This window comes from Grammomys surdaster, unplaced genomic scaffold (assembly GCF_004785775.1).
Source record: "Grammomys surdaster isolate TR1022 unplaced genomic scaffold, NIH_TR_1.0 125807, whole genome shotgun sequence".
Taxonomy (NCBI): Eukaryota; Metazoa; Chordata; class Mammalia; order Rodentia; family Muridae; genus Grammomys; species Grammomys surdaster.
In genome coordinates this window covers 430,661-450,285 of record NW_021620638.1, presented here as the reverse complement: position 1 = coordinate 450,285, position 19,625 = coordinate 430,661, and the positions used below count along the sequence as shown (strand labels likewise).

General features: G+C 44.9%; 1 protein-coding gene across 1 annotated transcript; it reads left to right on the top strand.

The window, feature by feature from the left end:
* Window positions 1-4,322: 4,322 nt before the first annotated feature.
* Trim27 (tripartite motif containing 27) lies at window positions 4,323-17,991 on the top strand. The gene is made up of 8 exons (XM_028789274.1): window positions 4,323-5,018; window positions 6,084-6,179; window positions 7,840-8,070; window positions 12,104-12,126; window positions 14,839-14,954; window positions 15,074-15,106; window positions 16,205-16,231; window positions 17,000-17,991. Exons 1-8 carry the CDS (start codon window positions 4,599-4,601, stop codon window positions 17,593-17,595), a joined length of 1,542 nt encoding a protein of 513 aa, XP_028645107.1. The 5' UTR covers window positions 4,323-4,598; the 3' UTR covers window positions 17,596-17,991.
* The last annotated feature ends 1,634 nt before the right edge of the window (window positions 17,992-19,625 follow it).

Sequence of the window (19,625 nt, the reverse complement as noted above, 5' to 3'; positions counted from 1 at the left end):
ACATTTTCATACAAGTGTAAACCCCACTGGCTCATACTCTTTCCCCATTACCCTCTCACTACCTCACCCCTCTGTTGATCAACTTCCTCCTTCCAAACAGTCCCCTTTTTATTTTCATATCTCACATATTTGATGTGCATATTTAAATTAACATATTTATTCCACAAAATAATAGGTTTCATAATGGTATTTTCAGATGTGTCTGTGTATTAAATATGATCATGTTCATACCATTACCATCTTCTATCAGTTCCTATTCTTCTCTCCATACTTTCCTTTCTTCTTTCCTTCTTTCCTTCCTCTCTTTTTAGACAGATACTCACTATTTAGCTCTGTCTTGGAACTCACTATGTAAACCAGGCTAGACTCTTACACAGAGATCCACTCACCTCTGCCTCCCAAGTACTATTTTCTTGTTGTATTTTGCTTCATGTGAGTTACAGGGTTCAAACTAACTGTATTAGTTTTCTGTTGCTGTGATAAAACACCATGACCAAGGCAAGATACAGAAGAAAGAGTTCACTAATGTTTAATAGTTGCAGAGGTTTAATGTCCTTGATGGTGTGGACATCAGGGAAGCAAACAGAGAAAGAAGCTGACAGCTTACATCTTAAACAGCACAATCCCAAAGAAGAGAGAGGAACTACAAAATGACCCAAGTCTTTAAACTCTCAAATCCAGCCTCTAGTGACACACCTCCTCCAACAAGGCCACACTTTTTTTTTGTTTGTTTTTTTTTTTTTTTTTTGTTTTTCGAGACAGGGTTTCTCTGTGTAGCCCTGGCTGTCCTGGAACTCACTCTGTAGACCAGGCTAGCCTCGGACTCAGAAATCCGCCTGTCTCTGCCTCCCAAGTGCTGGGATTAAAGGCGTGTGCCACCACTGCCCGGCTAAGGCCACACTTCCTAAACCTGTCCCAAACAGCACCGCCAACTGGTGATTGAGTCTTCAAATACATGAGTCTATGGGGGACATCTCATTCAAAACACCACTCTCAAGTTGTCAAATTTTCATGGCAAGTACCTTTACCTACCTTCTTCCAGACATGTTTCATTTTTTTAAAAATCCTGGTTTTCACTTACGAAGGTATGCGATGTATCTTTTGAGTCTGGCTTAATGTTATAGCCTTAAATATATCATGAATAGTGTATCAATAAGCATAGGCATTCTCTCCATGCCTTCTGTGTTACTATACCCAGGAGCAGGTGGCATTATAGATAAACTTTTAATTTGTCTGGAGCAGGGAGAACTCTACTCATTGCCTGTACTCATTAACAATCTGGCCAATAGTGTATAAAGAAACCCTCTTAATCCTTTGCCAGTATTTGCTGTTGCTTAGTGTTAATGATAGCCATTACGATTGGTGGGAGATGGAACCTAGTATTTCTATTTCCCTAGTGTCTAAAGATGTTGAATATTGTGGTGTGTGGGTGTGTGTATGTATGTGTGTGTGTGTATGTGAATCTGTGGTGCGTGCACACTCATACACACTGGGCATTTGTACTTCTTTTGAGGACTGTATGCCAATTCATTTGACTATTTATTGATTGATTTGGTTTTTCTAAAGTTTCGTTTTCTTGTATTGAGTTTTGGGTTGCATACATGTTAATTTTGTTTTTTAAGTCTTTCATATATTAAGGGTACTCGTCCCCTATCAGATGATTAAGATATCAGAATTGTTATTTTGTTCCCATTAAGTGTATAAAAGTTAGCAAGTATACTAGGTATTGTTACCATATGTGGGTTTCCCTAGTGTCATTCTCCACCAGCCCACAAGGACAAAGCGGGCAGAGTTTATGAACAGTGTTTCCAATGGCCTGTGAATACAAACGGAAGTGACACTCCAGGGTCAGCTTTGAGGAAACAGATCAACTTTATTCGAGGTGAATCAATGGTTCTATAGCTTTGGGGAAGGAGGTAGAAATATCCAGGGTGGCCAAAGGTTACTGACTAAGTCACTAAGGTATTCAGATGTCTCATTAGCATGGGGAAGCATTCCAGGTGCTTGCTGGCCAGGTTTTCACATGGAGGAAGCTGAACCTGTAATCTCATCAAGGCTACGTGACATTCTTCAGGTAGAAGGTATGGGGGTGGGGGTGGGTTTCTAAGCTCCGAAGACAACAAGGTCAGAGAAGGAGAAGCCCTGCTCACAAAGGGAGTCCACCATTTTGCACCAAGCTCAGGGTTTTTTGGTAATGTCGGATATCGACCTTAGCAGCAGGGTTTCTCCAACAACCATAGTTGGTACTCAAAAAAAAGGCTGGAAACAAAATTCATAACAGTAATTTCATTCATCTAACTACTAAATCATTTCCAAGTTATTTGCAAACAGATTAGGTATTGCAATAATTTAGGTCAAGGTGGAGGAACGAACATCAAAACTGAGTGGATGGAAGAGCACTTGCCTAGCTTAACGCCCTGAAAAAACTGGAAATGAGTAGGCAACTGAGCAATAAAGCTCAGGACAAGCCTACTAAATTTAGCGGATAAAGAGAAAACGGTTATCACTTGAGAAAGGAGGAGGCCAGTAGCAATCACGGAAGTAGAAGCTTCCCTTTCTCCTACCTCCTCAACCTTACCCTACTTACCTGTTTGTCCAGGCCATCTGCCTCTGCCTCGAGGTTAGGAAAGCAGAGACAGCATGAGCCCTGATGACAAGGCTAACCTCCAGAGCTGCACTGCTGACGTAAGAGCACATATCTGCTATCTGCATTTCATAGTTATACACCGGCTTGCAAAACAGATTTCTTCCTTCTGGAGTAAGTGGGACTTTCCATTCCTTCCAACCTCAGATTTGAACCAGACCAGACTAGACTACGGTGTGACCTAGAACAAGTATTCTACCTTTTACTGGAAGTGTGCTGAGTTTTTTGAGCCTGGAGTTTCAAAGGGCAGGTGGGAGAATGGAAGCTTGGGTGAGCAAGACTTGTTAGTACCTCAGATTTCTTGTCCCATGGTGAAGAACCGAGCAGATTCCAATGAAGTGATACCCTGGATACAGAAATTCCCTGTTGCTCAAACACAAGGGTAGACACTGAGTCAACCCAAAGGAGAGTAGGAAAGGCCACGGCAGAAGTGCTAGCGCACAGAACTGCAAATCTATTCTGTGATAAGAAACTAGGCTACAAGTCCTCCTCGGGTCGTTACAGGACTCTCGATTGGGCAGAAACAATCAAGTTTTAGGTTCTACTCAATGGCATTCGATACACTGGGTACTTCATTTAAATTAATGGATAAAGATCTTTATGGCTTAACCTGTGTTGTTGTTGGTTGTTTTTTTTTTTTAAGTGCAACTCCTTGATGGGGAAAAATTCTTGAAAGCAATAGGGTATGGGGGCTCAAGGACACTGAAACAGATTGCTGGGAGTAAGAACTTATTTAAAAAGTTATTAACGCAATGGGCGGATGGACAACACCACGGTGGACAATCAGAATTTCAGGCCCCAGCGCCACAAGGGCCAGGCCTGCGGTGAGGGGTGGGGGAGGGGGAGTGTTCTGAGAATTAAGCCCACGTGGCAGAACCCGGGTCGTTTCTTCGAGGGTCTCATAGGAACACGCAGCCAGGCTGGTTCCTCAGTAGGTGGCAGGGAAGAAGAGAGAGAAGTGTGTCGCCAAGTAGCCCTTTGACACGTCTGGTCTGGCTACTTCACTTAAGGAAGTGAGAAACTGGGCACCTGAGGAGCCTGTTAAGAAGTTAGGGACTCACAAGCGGGCTCTCGGTGGGATGGATGGCTTCCTAGTAGCCATAAGGCTAGGGAGATGGGGGAGGACTTCAGTGGGTATCTGGATCTGGTCAGCACTCTGGTCTGGAGTCTACCAATCCCTATTTCACTGGAGCAGAAAATGAGGCTCGGAACGATAAACCGAATTACTTTAGGGTGGAAATCGAACTGGGCTTCTCCGTTTCTGCCATTGAGAAAAGTTGCTGATAATTATACCCTTTTTCTAGATGTTGCTATGGCCTGGAGTTGGGTGTGTTTCAGAGTGTTTCACACACTGGGAGGGGCTTAGCTGGTCTCCCCGCCCAGCTTATGCAAAGCCATCTTACTTTTAAAGGAGCCGAGGCCTAGGCACTAAGAGGAAACCCAGCAAAGGACTACGGGTCCACAGAAGCTTAGAGTGTCCCGACGCCACTGCCAGGGGAGCCCCGCTCCCACTGCACAGCAGCCACCACCGACTCCCGGGCTGGGTACCCGGGCTCCAGGACTGCGCTAAAAAAACCCGCCTTCCCGACCCGAGAGGAGAGCGGCGCGGGAAGCCAGGCCCCGCCCCCGGTCCACCTCTTCCGCTCGGCCCTGAGGAGTCTGCGCGGCCGTGTCCGACGCGGCCACGTTGCCCGGTGAGCCAGCCCGCGGCGCCCGGTTCCCGACACCCCCCTGCTCGGCTCTCAGCCGGGGTCTGGGGACCAGGCCTTCCCGCGCCGTCCGTGAGGTGCAGCTGTGCGGGGACGGGTCAGGCCGCCCGAGAACTCCGCGCGCGTCTGGGATCCCGGTACCGGAGGCCCCGCCCCGCTCCAGAGCTGAGGAGCGGAGCGAGCGCGCCGGGCTCCGCCAGAGCTCGGCTCCGGGCTCATGCCCTGCGGCCCAGCCGGCCCGCGCCATGGCCTCCGGGAGCGTGGCCGAGTGCCTGCAGCAGGAGACCACCTGCCCCGTGTGTCTTCAATACTTTGTGGAGCCTATGATGCTCGACTGCGGCCACAACATCTGTTGCGCGTGCCTGGCCCGCTGCTGGGGTGCCGCGGAGACTAACGTCTCGTGCCCGCAGTGCCGGGAGACCTTCCCGCAGCGCAACATGCGGCCCAACCGGCACTTGGCCAACGTGACCCAGCTGGTGAAGCAGCTGCGCACCGAGCGGCCGTCGGGACCGGGCGGCGAGATGGGCGTGTGCGAGAAGCACCGCGAGCCTCTGAAGCTGTACTGCGAGCAGGACCAGATGCCCATCTGCGTGGTGTGCGACCGCTCGCGCGAGCACCGCGGCCACAGCGTGCTGCCCCTGGAGGAGGCTGTGGAAGGCTTCAAGGTAGGGCCGGGCCGGCGGACAAAGGGACGAGCCGGGGGCTTCCTGGTTTGCCGCCGAGAAAATGGCGAGCCGGACGTAGGGCCCACCGCCGTCATTTCCTCCCTGTTGGCTGCGGGGCCTCCGCACTCAGACTCGGAAGGAGAACCTGTAGCTGGCGAGGCCAGAAGCGTCCCCACCCCCACCCCTTCCCCGAGCTCCCCCTGTTAACTGCCTCAACGCGTGCCGCGACTGGGACGGCGCGAGGAGACCCTCCCTTGACAAAGGAGATGCACATGGAGCCACGTCCACTTCCATAGGCCTTGAACTCCTCGAACTCGCTCTGGCCCAGGATATCAAACCAGACAGTCACTGTTGGCTGGCTGAATTCACATCGAGCAATTGCCTATCGCTTAATCTATGTCCCCAGCCCTTCCCTGTAACCTGTTTTAGAACCTAATGGAAATAAACAGCTCTTTACTCCTTGAGTAAATCATTTAGCCATTCTCAGACTTGGGAGCTAACTGTTACTATGAAGAGGAAGTAAACTCATAGGACCTGAAGAGGCCTTTGTGGAGTGTTGAGTAAACACTGGCTGTTACATATAAAGTAGCTCTGAAGTGATAATGAGTATTTTGAGGGCTGCAGGGATGTATACCAAAAGAGTTATTTATTTAAATGTGAGTTCGTCCAAATGTCAGTCACGTTTACAAAGCTGTCACCTGTATCCTTTCACTCACTGGAGCTAAGTTGTAATTTAGTAATGTTCACTGATTCTGTACATAAGGAAAATAAATCTTTTTTTTTTCTGTATTCATCTGAGGACTAGCTTACCTTTTGAGTGTCCTTACCCAGATGTCTCATAACCTATGCAGAATGCTTCTAGGAACTGGTAGGTGGCTTAAGTTTAAATAAGTTGCTAAAACGTCTGTGCTGGCCCCTGAGCTTTGGGCTCTTCCCAGGAATGGCATTGTGGTCTGAGGAACAGACTGGCTTCTGTAGTTTGGGTTCGTGTGTGATAAGCAGAGTAACTATTCTGATACTAAGATTTGCAAAATCTTGAACTGGCCGACTATTTACTTTCTTCAGGAGCAAATCCAGAATCGGCTGGAGCACCTAAGAAGAGTGAAAGACTTGAAGAAGAGACGGCGGGCACAGGGGGAGCAGGCACGAGCTGAGCTCTTGGTAAGGGTGCTGATCTCCAGCCTGCAGAGAGGCATTGCATCAGGATAACCTTGGTAAAGATGTAGTGAAAAACTTCTAGGCAGAGTATATCCCCTTGGTGTCTGTCATTCGCATCATTTAGCTCTGCTACATGTCTGGGTGAGTGGGATCATGACACCTCTTGCTTGAAAATCAGATGAAGAAACTTCTCAGTGATCCTGTGTAGATTGAATTTAAACATACAATGTATCGACCTTGAGGGGATAGGGTGTCCAGAGAGAGGTAGACCCTAGGAATCCAGAACCCTGGGTTTGCTTCTTGGGTCTGACACTAGCCAGTTTAAATAAAGTGGTGCAAGCTCTCTGGGCTTTAATTTCTTTGTGTTGGAATAGAGAGAGGTCAGACGAAACCTGTGGATCTCCAGCAGCCAGTGCCACCCTTTCTTTCCTTGAAGTGGTACATGGTTTGTATTGGTCTGAGTCAGAGGCGGGGTAGGGAATCACACCTCAGTTATTGCATCTCAAAAGCAGCCGTGTCTAATACATAAATGAGTGGGTTTGGCTTAATTCAAGTAAAATCTTTGTTGACTACTCTAGAGGCATTTGTTTATTTAGAAATAGTTCACCACTTAGCCTAGTCTGGTCTTGAACTCTCCATGTTCCTGCCTTAGTCTCCCCAAGTGCTGGGATTACAGGTATGCACTGCCACACTTGGTTTATAATTTCTTAGTTAGAAATCTAGGTTTTATTTGATATGAGGTCTTCCATAGCACAAGTTGATCTTAAATTCACTATATAGTTAAGGATGACCCTGAAGTACCAGTCTTCCCATGTCTGCCTTCCAAGTGCTAGGAATATAGGCATGGAGGAATTAGAAAGAAATGGAAGAGCCTGGCGGTGGTGGCACACGCCTTTAATTCCAGGACTTGGGAGGCAGAGGCAGGCGGATTTCTGGGTTTGAGGCCAGCCTGGTCTACAGAGTGAGTTCCAGGACAGCCAGGACTACATAGAGAAACCCTGTCTCGAAAAACCAAACCAAGAAAAGAAATGGAAGAAAGATAGACAAACTATAATGGAGACATTGTGTGGAGAGGAACCCATAAGCACCCTCCAAAAACTCAGGGCATGGATTACTTACCGAAACTAAGTATAGAAGTCAGGAACCTTGTGCTTGATCATACCAGGGCCAGTCCACAGCACACACCTAACCCTGCCACTTCTGTATGACTGTTTCATGACCCTCAGGCTGCTGGGCAGGATGTTCATGGGCTTCGATCATGTAGAACGATGTGCCTTCTCTCCCCACTTTATTGCCTGTGCCATTTGCTCAGCCTAGAAAGCCTATCTAGTTGATGCTTACATGACATTGTACAAGAGCCTGTGTGGACATGGATTTTAGGAAGACTACTGAGTTTCTCTCAAGGTCATTACCCATCCATAACATGGATGAACTGAGTCCCTTAAGATCAGGGACTGTCTCTTAATTAACATGTGAAGTAATTCAGTTCATGTTGGTCACGAGTCTGGTGTGTAAAGACTGGAAAGCGAGTTGAGTGGGTGAGTATAATGTATGTTTTAGTATAATTTGAAGCAGTGAGATTTTTGGGTTTAGTCATGGGGATTATTTTGAAGAATTCTAGCAGTGAGCCTTTCCTATTCATACCTTTGCTTGTCATTTACAGAGCCTGACCCAGATGGAGAGGGAAAAGATTGTTTGGGAGTTTGAGCAGCTCTATCACTCCTTGAAAGAACACGAGTATCGCCTGTTGGCTCGCCTCGAGGAGCTTGACTTGGCCATCTACAACAGCATCAACGGCGCCATCACTCAGTTCTCCTGTAACATCTCCCACCTCAGCGGCCTGATTACCCAACTGGAAGAGAAGCAGCAGCAGCCCACAAGGGAGCTCTTGCAGGTAACCAGGAGAGCGCTGCGGGGCAGCTGGGTGGGCTCGGGAGGACAGCAGCTTTTACCTTGTCAGGCAGCATTCATGGTTCCCCGTGTCCTTTTTAACTGCTGAAATGTTAAGCATTTTGAAAAGAAAAACTGTATACTAGAAGTTGTGGTCGACACAACTCAGTTCTTCAGTTGCATTGAGTCAAGGAAATGGCAAAAGAAAAACCTAGTCCTTGGGCCTTTCCTGCACTTCCCTTTACAGACTTAGGGCCTCATTAGTCTCATTTGCTCAGAATACATTATGTGTAATAAAGCATTTGGGCCACATGTCATTCAAGACTCTTTCATCATCATCATCCAGTAATTTTAATATATACATGTATTGTAACCACAGCCAAAGGAGAACAGGTATAGCCTGGATGTTGCTATAATTCACCTGTGCTGGTGGTATAACTGAGGGAAGCCAAATGCTTTACCAGGGCAAGGCCACAAGGCTACTGCCTGCTTCCTGCCTTATCTTCCATTGGTTTAAGTACTCTGATGGGCACAGGAATCAAGTGATGGGTGAATAAGCTTTCCTTAATTGTGTTTTAGTTTGGAGGTTAGACAATATGTAAATGGTTATCACAAACTTTAATAAATGCCATTTGAAAGGGATGGTGAGGTGCTACAATAGTGAGCAAATTATGGCCTGCCATTTAGTTCTGTTGCTACTTGGGCCTAAGTAGGTTTTTATTATTTTAAGATGTTTGGAAAAGGTGGGAAAGTTTATTAACCTGTTTTAATGTCTTAAGCCTTGATAAATGTCACTGTTGCTAGAGAGAGAAGGGAGGGTTGGAAAGGGGACTGTTGACCTGTGGGTCAAAATGACCAGGGGGCTAGGAGTAGATGATGCTCTTGATGTGGCTGATGCTGGACATACCAGAGCAAAACCGTTTGGTTTAAACCTGTCACCATTGATGACTTCATGTACAACACTCAAAGGAACCAACCGTGTTAGAGGTGAAAGTTAGCCAGGAGGAGTGAATGGAAAGTGTCAGGTAGAGAACCAGTCAAAGGGCAATGAAGGAAAAGGCTTGGAAATGAGAAGATGGCCGTGCCTTTTTCTGGAGGGAGTGCTTAAAGGAGCTAAATGTTTTGAAAGTGTAGGGAGGGTGTCTGGTGAGGTTCAGGGGAGAGAACATGTGGACACTGTCAGGAATGGTGGGGTGTCAGGAGTGTGTGCTCCTAAGAAGACTGGGGATGGAATAGCACATTTGTTTTCATCGGGTCTTCTGTTGTGGGAAGAAACTGTTCTGTGAGGTAGGGTAGGTTTGATGATGATTGATAGGTGGGTTCGGATGTGTGATTGATGGCAGGGGTTCGTGCACATGGTGCCCGTGTGGAGGTCACAGGACAGCTAGCTATTTAGAATCCGTCTCCTTTCACCTTTATGGGGTTCTGCAGCTGGACTTCAGGTCATCAGGCTTGCAAAGTAGGTGTTCTTACTGCCAGTCCCACCTCCACCCCCATGTTTATCCTTGGGTATTCACTGCTCTTCTGTAAGCACTGAGAAACAGAATTGGGCCTTTTCAGGCTGAGATGGTTTTTGCATGGAGAATATAAATTTCACCATTTCAAAATGTCATTTCTGTAGCATAGAAATGGTATTTTAAAATACTGAGTTTCACTTTCAGCTACTATTTAGTTCCAGAACACTTCTCCCCCACCCCCAGAAGAAACCCCATGCCATTAAGCATCCCCGTCCACTGCTTTCTACCGCTAGTCCCTGTCTCTGGGTTTTTTACATTTTGGATATTCAGTGACATCATATAATATGTGGATGTTTTAATCACCATAATCTTTTCAGTCTTCATCCACATTATAAAATGAATTAATCCCTTATTTCTTCCTATAGCTTAATGATATTGTATTGTAAGTAAATCCTACTCTGTTTTAGGTGAGGTTTCACAGAGATCGGGGATTAAGGGTGTGTCCAGTGTGTTTGGGGGAATTTATTTTTGAGACACAGTTTGCTATGTTGCCTAAGCTGGCATCAAACTTGTGTGTTCCTGCTTTGACCTCCAAAACACTACAATTTCATGCCAGCACCACTACACTCAGCATGTCAGAATATTTATTACTGTGTGAATCATGAAATTGAAGGTGGATGCTGGGAGTGTACAAAGATTGAATCAGGAGACAAAGTCTGGCTATCCAGGGCTGTTAGAGTTTAAGTCTTTGGGAAAGCAAACTGCACAAAGGTCAAAAAAAAAAGGCAAAATGTACACTACCTTTGTTCCCTTTTTCAGTTTTATGAGATAGAGTCTCACATAATCCAGGTTGGCCTTGAACTTAGCTTCTACCTGATTTCCCAAATGCTAAAGTTGCAAGCTGTTGCTCTGTATAAAACTTTATTGGAACTTTTAACCACTTGAATTAAATAAGAGGCAACATTGTCATAAGAATTGGAGGAGACGGGCTGGTGAGATGGCTCAGTGGTTAAGAGCACTGACTGCACGTCCAGAGGTCCAGAGTTCAAATCCCAGCAACCACATGGTGGCTCACAACCATCTGTAATGAGATCTGATGCCCTCTTCTGGTGTGTCTGAAGACAGCTACAGTGTATTCATATATAATAAATAAATCTTTAAAAAAAAAAAAGAATTGAAAGAGGGAGGACTTGGTGTGGTGGCTCATACTCATCTTCCCAACATTTATGAGGCTGACTCTGGATTGCTGTGAGTTCAAGGCCAAGCTAGGCTACACACTAGCCCTGTCACTTGGGAAGTAGAGGTAGGAGGATCAGAAGTTTAAGCCTTATTGGGACACATGAGACTTTGTCTGAGAAAGAAAAACGTTGAAAGGATATTGTGTGAGAAAATGAACAAAACTCAACAAGTTGGAGAAAGATAACATTGGCTCATGAATGTAAGCAGATACACCAGCATTTACAAAAGGAGGGGATCCAACTAAAGCTACACTAAGGTGCCCCTTGTCAGATAGACGAGCAAAATGTTCTGGATGTTACTAGATCTGTGTTGGGAATTGAAGCTGTCAGACCAAGTATGAAAATACACGGCAAAATGATTGCTTCATTTGGGGGGGGGGGGCCCCAACGGGGGGGGGGGGAGAAAGAGGAAACAGTCTTCTACACCTAAAAGATTGATTTAGTCAGCTAAACACATGTCCCACAGAATACTCTGCAACTTTTAAAAAGAAGAAAGGTAACTAGTAAAGGCCTGAAGTAGTGCTACATACCCATAATACCAATGTTCTATAGGCAGAGGTAGGGGAATCAATGCAATATTGAGTCTAGCCTGGTCTGCATAGCCAGTTTCAGGCCAGCCAGGGCTAGACATAGTAATGTCCTATCTCAGAGGACCTATAAACTAATGGATGGTTTCTCATATACATGGCTAAGTGGGGAAAAGCTCAGAGGTTAAGAATGTTTCCTGCTCTTATGGGAGACACGAGTTCAGTTCTTAGCACTCAGATCATCTGGCTCGCGGTTCACGCTGTTAACTCCAGGGGATCCACTGAGTTCTCCTAGGCTCCTTGTGCTGACAGCACATATACAAAAATAAAATTTTAAAATGATAATAGAGTATGACACTTTTGTAGTAGGGAAAAAAAGAGGTTAGAGAATACATGTATGAGCTAGTTTTGCAAAGGAAACAAAATTATATTGCAAAAGGCAAATAGATGAGCTGGGGGGGGGTCAGGAAAGAGGAGAAGGAAAATTGAAGATTAGGTACATAACAACATTGAGGGCACTAGATGGAGAAAGTAAACAGGAGTTCCTGCAAGCACGGCTGTTCTGTTTGTGTGTGGTTCTCTATGCACATGCAGGTAGCTGAGGCCCAAGAGTAGGATGCCTGAGTTAGTAAGTCCTTACTTCCTCTGCCTGATTTCTAGGTCCTTGAGGTTGAACTATGTCCTAATTAATCTTGTCTGTGTCATGTCCCTGAGAGTGTGGGCCTGGGCCCATAGCTGGGTATTCAGTGAACATTTGGAAGAAAACTCAAATTATGCATAGCATCTCATGGTTTCTATTTTCTTTTTTCTTACAGGACATTGGTGACACACTGAGCAGGTACAGTTTTCTGTCCTTGTGATGTAAACTAAGACTGTCTCAGCTCGAATCTGTACATTCCCATTGTAGACTAGCCTGAGAGGTAGATGGCTTACTGAGTCTGCCTGAAGGGAGTCTCCTTCAGGAAGCTAAGCTCCTCAGCTCCTCGGGAGAACTTTAGAACGTGATGGAGCCTCATGGGGCACACCTTCAATCCCATCGCTTAGGAGGCAGAGGCAGGCAGGTCTCTCTTGAGTTTGGGGCCAGCCTGGTCTATGTAGTGAATTTCAGAATAGCCAGGGCTATAGGGACATTCTAAACCTTACCTCAAAAAAAAAAAAAAAAAAAAAAACAACCCACTTTTGAACTTTTTGACAGTTTGGTGTTGATTTGAGAGTTCACTGTGAGGGTGGTGTGGTTTGGATGTGGTACCTCCAGAGCTGGACAAGAGCACATTATGACTCTTGCTTCCTATAAATTTCAGAGTCTTTCCCATTTTGTTATCTTACTCTTTTCATATAATAGGGCACATAAGGCCTGCGGAAGGCGTGACCAGCTTGGAGTTGTTAAATTGTTGATGGGTCCTATGGATTCCAGCTGTAGTCACTTTTCTACTGTGCATCAAATGCAGAGTGACCATAGTTTGGTGGGATGGCATGTGTTTGCCATAAAAGGGCCTGGGATTTGATTGTCAGCATCAGAAATGAAGGGAAGAGAGGAGAGATAGGTCAGACCAGAAGGAAGGGAGACTTTGGAGCAGGCATAAGGTGAGACAGTTATATCTGCAAGTTAGATATTCAGGCTTTGGAAAGATGCTGTTTAATATGACAGTACCTACAGGAGTGAGACTAATGTTGAGGGGGCTGAATTTGGAAGACGATTAGAATACTTCAAAGAGAAATACAGTTGGATGAGTTGACTGGTCCTCATTGCTCCTGGGATGGAGAGGAATTAGAAGTTGTAACATTCCCAGTCATGTGCCCATGAAAGTAAGACTTATGTCTGCTAGATGTGGGTGTTTTGTTTTGAGACAAGATCTTTTGTAATAGACTGGCCTTCAATTCTGATCCCCCTGGCCCGGCTTCTTACACTGAAATTACAGGCATGAGCTGTCATGTCCAGTTTTGTGCTTTGTTTTGTTTTTCCTCTTCTGTAGTGCTGGGTGTAACTCAGGGCCTTTCACATGCCCTCTACGACTACTCTACTGCTAATCCATATCCCCCGCTCTGTTCTCTGATTCAGGGCTCAGATGGGCAAGCTACCAACCTTATGTGGGATTTGCTATCTCAAACCCTAGAAATTTGTAAAGATTAGGTTTGGGGACAATAAAAATATAACTCAGCAGTTAACAGCTCTTGCTACTCTTGTACAGACTGGAGTTTGTTTCACAGCAATTATAGTTGCCTATAATTCCAGATCCAGGGGATGCCTTCTCTAGTGTCCCCAGGCACTCAAATATGTGGCATGCATACAGACACATCACTCTGTAGACCTGGTTACTCTGGAACTCACTCTAGACCAGGCTGGCCTGCTGAGTTCTGGTATTAAATGCATACATCAGCATCACTCATCCCATAAGTCTTTTTTTGTTTGTTTGTTTTTGTTTTGCTTTGTTTTTAAAGAATAGGTTTGGCTCTATGAATTCTGGGGTCAAACGTTTCATTGATGTGAGGTTTAAGCATAATAAAAATTTTTATAAGAAATGAGTAGTTAAATAGTCCTGTAGCTGGTATGGTGACTCCAGTGATCTTCAAAGACTGATTTCTTCCCATTCTGCCATGCCTAATATGTCAGTCTGCCAATAAGGTCTATGCAGATTTAAAGAAGAATTATTCTTTTTGTGTGTGTGTGTGCGTGTGTATGCGTGCGTGTGTGCGTATGATCTAACATAATCCATGAGCACACACCACAAGATAGAGAGAACAGAGGATACCTTGTGTGTGTCAGGGAATTGGTTCTTTAGTGTGGGGTGGGTTTGGGGGATACTCTAGGTGCTTCTTCCCTGACCCTATTCCATTAGATGCCTCTTAATCGTTCATGCATGTCAGTCACAGGTCACAGGTGGAAGGTTGGCCAGGCATGAGCTACAATATGTGGAAGATGGGAGAAAGCAAATATTTGCTGTGTGTTCCATTTTAGTGGTTAGGAAATTGTGTCTTATCCTCAAACAGTGTCACTCTGTCTAAAGATGGCACTCTCTCTGTTTGGGAACCTGAATATTCTAGATAATTATCCACTATAAATACCAACAACTTTTGTCATGGAAACTTTGCTTCCTGGCAAGGGCAGCCTCATAATTCATTTTTAATTTTGAAGACTGGCATTTCTGTCTGTTTCCTTCGTTTTGGAAGTTTTGGGGTGAAGTCTCACTAAGTAGCCCTAGATGGCCTGGGACAAGCAGTGATCTTGATGTTCCTGCCTCCTGCGTGCTGCTGATGTTGCAGGGAGCGCCAGCACAGCCCACTTGCTGTTTGTAGTGTGTGAGCTAGTGCTTTGGGAGAGATAGACTCTAAGGCTATTTCTCACTGTGATTTAGAACAAAGTTGTAAGTGTTCGTGGTAGCTAGTTGTAAAGACCACCTACTTGTGTTGGACAGGTTAGCTAGGACCTGGCCTACCCTGGTCCTCAGAAGATTGAGATTTGAGGGGAAGGGTGTATTGTTACTATCAATATATTGAGAATTGAGGGGAAGGGTGTATTGTTACTATCTATATATTTGTTGTTTTATTTTAGGGCTGAAAGAATCAGGATCCCTGAGCCCTGGATCACACCTCCAGATCTACAAGAGAAAATCCATATTTTTGCCCAAAAATGTCTGTTTTTGACAGAAAGTCTAAAACAGTTCACAGGTAATATGAGGAGAGGAAATGGATTTATATTCTGAATATGTGGATATCATTGTCATCTGAGTATGCATTTTCTAACCAGTTAGAGTCATAAACTGAATCTCTTCTTTTTTTGTTTTTAGAAAAAATGCAGTCAGATATGGAGAAGATCCAAGGTAAATTTACCTATTTCCTGCACCCTTGACATTTCAAGTTTCTTGGGAAGAAGCTGAATATATAGAGAGAGAGTTCAGGGGGTCAGCAAGATGGCTCAGTAAGTGAAGTCACTTACTGGGCAAACCTGTCGACCCGATCCTGGTACTTGGAACCTACATAAAGGTGTAAGGAGAGAACAGACTCCATGTGTGTAATGAGCTTTGTGATCCCACACACACACATCATCCATATGCTTCCCCACTTGGCATCGTTGCTCTAGTTTGGGTTTGGTTGAGACAGTCATAATGTGTAGCCCAGTCTAGCCTAGTACTCACCAGTCTCCTGCTTCAGGCCTGGAGTCTCTGGGATTACAGGTGTCGCACCATAGCCATACTCCACAGTTACATCTAGTTCAGTGCCTAGTGACCAGAAGTGGCTTTCCTTCATCTGATTCTTGTTTATTTTTCTTCCTCTTCCTTTGCCACTTCAAAGACTTGTGTGAAATCCTTGGCCAGCTAGAAACCCCACATAAATTAATGATGGCAGTGGGTGTCATTTGAGCCACCCAGCCTCTACAGCAAAGATGGTTCGTACAAGTTAAGAGTTATGTATATATATGTCATGCATTGGAACTTTTTCCCCTTGCAGAATCCAGTGGCTCTCTGGAGGGTGGAATTCTTGATCTTGGCTCAGTCTGATACCATGTTTTACAAAGTTCACACATGTTATCTGTATAGCCAAGGTTCCCTAACCCTAAAAATCCTTGCATGTGCAAAGCATAGTGGTGCATGCCTGTAAACCTAGTACTTAGCTGATCCGCGATGACTGCCATGAGTTTGAAGCCAGCCTGGGCCATATATTGAGTTTCAGGTCAGCCTGAGTTACATAGTAAGACTGTCTTTTAAGAGAGGGAAAAAAAATTCCTGGGCAGATAAGCAGATACGGAGTCATAATGCTGAATAAAGAAGTCGGCACCCAGCTGACACAGGTGTTGTGAGATGCTAGTGGATTCCACTGCTTTGTGATTTTTTTTTTTTTAACCAAATTGCATTTATTTAACGTGTTTCCTAGAAAGACACACCAGGTCAGTAACTTGTTTTTTCTCTCTTGTCTTTCAGAGTTGAGAGAGGCTCAGTTATACTCAGGTAGGTGCCAGAAGACAAGCCACGTTGAAGAAAGGATAAAAGCCCTCTGAGCCTAGCCACTGTTACACACACTCTGAGCCTGCCTCAGTTTGAATCCTTCAGCTGCATACATACAGATATCATATAGCTGGAACCCCAGAAGTGGGAAGCTGAAGCAGGGGCATCAGGAGTTTGAGGTCATTTTTGCTACATAGTTCATCCCCACAGATTCTGTCTCAGATAAGGGAGAACTTGAGTGGAGTGGATGGATGTCCAGGGCAGAATATCTGAAGAAATACAAGAGTGGTTTCAAAGGGTATAGTAAGCTTTAGCTAAGCTATTGGCCACCAGAGTTTTCAAATTCAGGAATTAGACATATGTAAAGAAGCTTTAAATGTAGTCTATGAAGGAAGTTGAGCCTTAGGTGTGAGAAAAGGAATGGGGAATAAAATTGTATTACTTTCATTGTTATCCACACAGAGGCAATTAACTAATCTAACAATAAATTTTTAGGTTCTGAGACAGGGTCTTGTTGTATAACACTGGCCATGCAACACAGGCTGGTCTGGAACTCCTGAAAATACTCCTGCCTCATTCTCCCACATGTGCCACCATGCTTGGTCCCCACGGTAATTTTTTAAATATGCAGTTCACGATGTGTTTGATCATATAATGAATACAACCTCTGGTGGGCATCTCTTACTGTGTTCCGGGGAAGCAGGTGAAATGCCAGGTGGTCTTGAGTGGGCTCTTCTGGCTCTCAGCTGACCTCCCCCTTTGTTTCTACAGTTGATGTGACCCTGGACCCAGACACAGCCTACCCCAGCTTGATTCTTTCTGATAATCTTCGGCAAGTACGGTACAGTTACCTCCAGCAGGATCTTCCAGACAACCCTGAGCGGTTCAATCTGTTTCCCTGTGTCTTGGGCTCTCCGTGTTTCATCGCTGGGAGACATTACTGGGAGGTAGAGGTGGGAGATAAAGCCAAGTGGACCATAGGTGTCTGTGAAGACTCGGTGTGCAGGAAAGGTGGGGTGACCTCGGCCCCCCAGAATGGATTCTGGGCAGTGTCATTGTGGTACGGGAAAGAATATTGGGCTCTTACATCCCCAATGACTGCACTCCCCCTGCGGACCCCTCTCCAGAGAGTAGGGATTTTCTTGGACTATGATGCTGGTGAGGTTTCCTTCTACAATGTGACAGAGAGATGCCATACCTTTACTTTCTCTCATGCTACCTTCTGTGGGCCAGTCCGGCCCTACTTCAGCCTAAGTTACTCAGGAGGGAAGAGTGCAGCTCCTTTGATCATCTGCCCTATGAGTGGGATTGATGGGTTTTCTGGCCATGTTGGGAATCATGGTCATTCCATGGAGACCTCTCCTTGAGGAAGTGAACTTAGACCACAAGTGCTGTTGCCTGTAATCCTACCCCAGGCACAAGGGGTCTTGTCTTGATTTGTGTCCATCAAAGCTGGGTGTCCTTAACATTTCCATGCCCTACAGTGAGAGACAAGATGTCCATCCATGGTCTCCACTACACTTCCCCTTCCCTTGCAGATTGTGAGATGTAATGAAAAGTATTGCTATTTCCCAGAAATAAAAACCAGATTTCCTCCTCCTGTGTTTCACACTTTTTGTTTTTGTTTTACACATGACTGAAGTACATGAAAGAATATGAATAGGATTTGGATTGGAGAACCACTTTCCAGATTCCTGTCCTGGCTTCTCTCAATGTGGATCACAATATGGAAGTATAAGTCAAATAAAACCTTTCCTCCCCAAGGTGCTTTTGGTCAGTATTTATCATAGCAATAGAGAAGCAGCTTAAAAAATTGGTACCAGATTCATGAGCTATTACTATAATAGACTTGACCTTATTTTGGAAAGGATTATGGAATTATTTTTAACTTTGGTTTGGAAATTAAATTAAGAGTGTTGAGAGAAACGCAGATGATAGAGACCTAACTTAAGAAGTTTCGGGGGAACCAAGACTATTTGGGTCATTTTGTAATATATTTGAGGTCACGTGGTTTCTGCACAGCTGGGGCTGAGGAACTGGCTGTGAGTAACAAGACCAGAACCACTGAAGTGAGACTTGTTTTACTGGAGGAGTCAGTGCTGGTTAGCTGGGGCTGAAGAATCAGTTCATTAACAAAGGCCAGCACTACTGAGGTGAAATCTGGGAAGTGTTTCCTCAGGGTACACAGAACACAGAAGCAGTGGTCCAGAGAGGGTCAAGACTACATCTTGGTCCTGGGCTATTTAAAAAAGCAATCCAGTAAGCAGTGGTCCTTTACAGTCCTGCCTTCAAGTTCCAGCCCTGAGCGACTGTCCTGATATCACTCAATGATGGACTGTAATATGGAAGTGTAATCTAAATAAACCCTTTCCTCTCCAAGGTGCTTTTTGGTCAGTGTTTTACCATAGCAATAGAAAACAAACTAAGACATTTCTGGACCTTGTCTCCCTTGAAGAACCCAGGATGGAATCATAAACTGTTGAAATGACGTACACATGTCTTCTAGTTTTTCTTTCATGAAACAGTACCTGTACTCTGATTGCACTTAGTTTACTAACTCCATAAATATTGACTAGTTTTGATTGTAATTTTACATTAATGGTGAAAAACGACCCTGCCTTTTGTCATAAGCTTTAACCAGTGTCTGCCTCAGTGACTTCCCAGTGGCTTTGCTCCATTCTGTTGAAAGGTCTGTCTTGGTGCTGGGTGCATATTATCTAAGATTATCCCTCAAGTGTTTGTGAGCTGTAAGTGTTGAGGTAGTGCTCCAGGGCCTCACTGCATCCTTTTGGGGTTGGATATGTCATTAGGGGCAACTCCATTCCATGGCCTTCAGAGCCAGAAGCTAAAATCACTTTGAGCAAGCCCTACTACCATGGTTCTTATCCCTGGTTCCTTTGTGTACATGTCTTGCTGTATTTACCACTCCAGTTGGTACTTGGAGCTGGGAGGATGGAGCCTAAAAATGAGGTAGACTAATGACTCCTTGCACTAGCCAACTTTATTTAGAGCATCAGACAATTTATACTCTTAGGAGTTTAAACTTTCCATTGAGTAAAGTGTACAATCTCAAGGACAAGCCACACGTGGCAAGAAACATTTTTTCCATACAGGCAAAGAAGCAGATAACCAGTTGTAATGAATAATCTCTAAACTTGCTCCTATTTGATACACCTGGGAGGAATGTGGAAACACATTCTAAGTCCATGTTCTTGAAGAAACTGAGAGTACAAAACTTGTCTTGTTTTCTTGAGGTTTTCTCACAAGCACTCAATTCCCCTTGCATGACTCCATTCCAACACTGTTTAAAAATAAAGTGAATATATGTTTATATTGCTGTTCTTTTTTTTGGGGGGGGGTCTTGGGTGAGAAGTGGTGGTAGTGGCTACTGATTTTT

Coding starts and splice junctions, on each gene's coding strand:
- Trim27 (XM_028789274.1), top strand. CDS start 4,599: ATGGCCTCCGGGAGCGTGGCCGAGTGCCTGCAGCAGGAGACCACCTGC. Junction 8,071..12,103: donor CCACAAGGGAGCTCTTGCAG/GTAACCAGGAGA, acceptor TTTTTCTTACAG/GACATTGGTGACACACTGAG. Junction 16,232..16,999: donor AGAGGCTCAGTTATACTCAG/GTAGGTGCCAGA, acceptor TTGTTTCTACAG/TTGATGTGACCCTGGACCCA.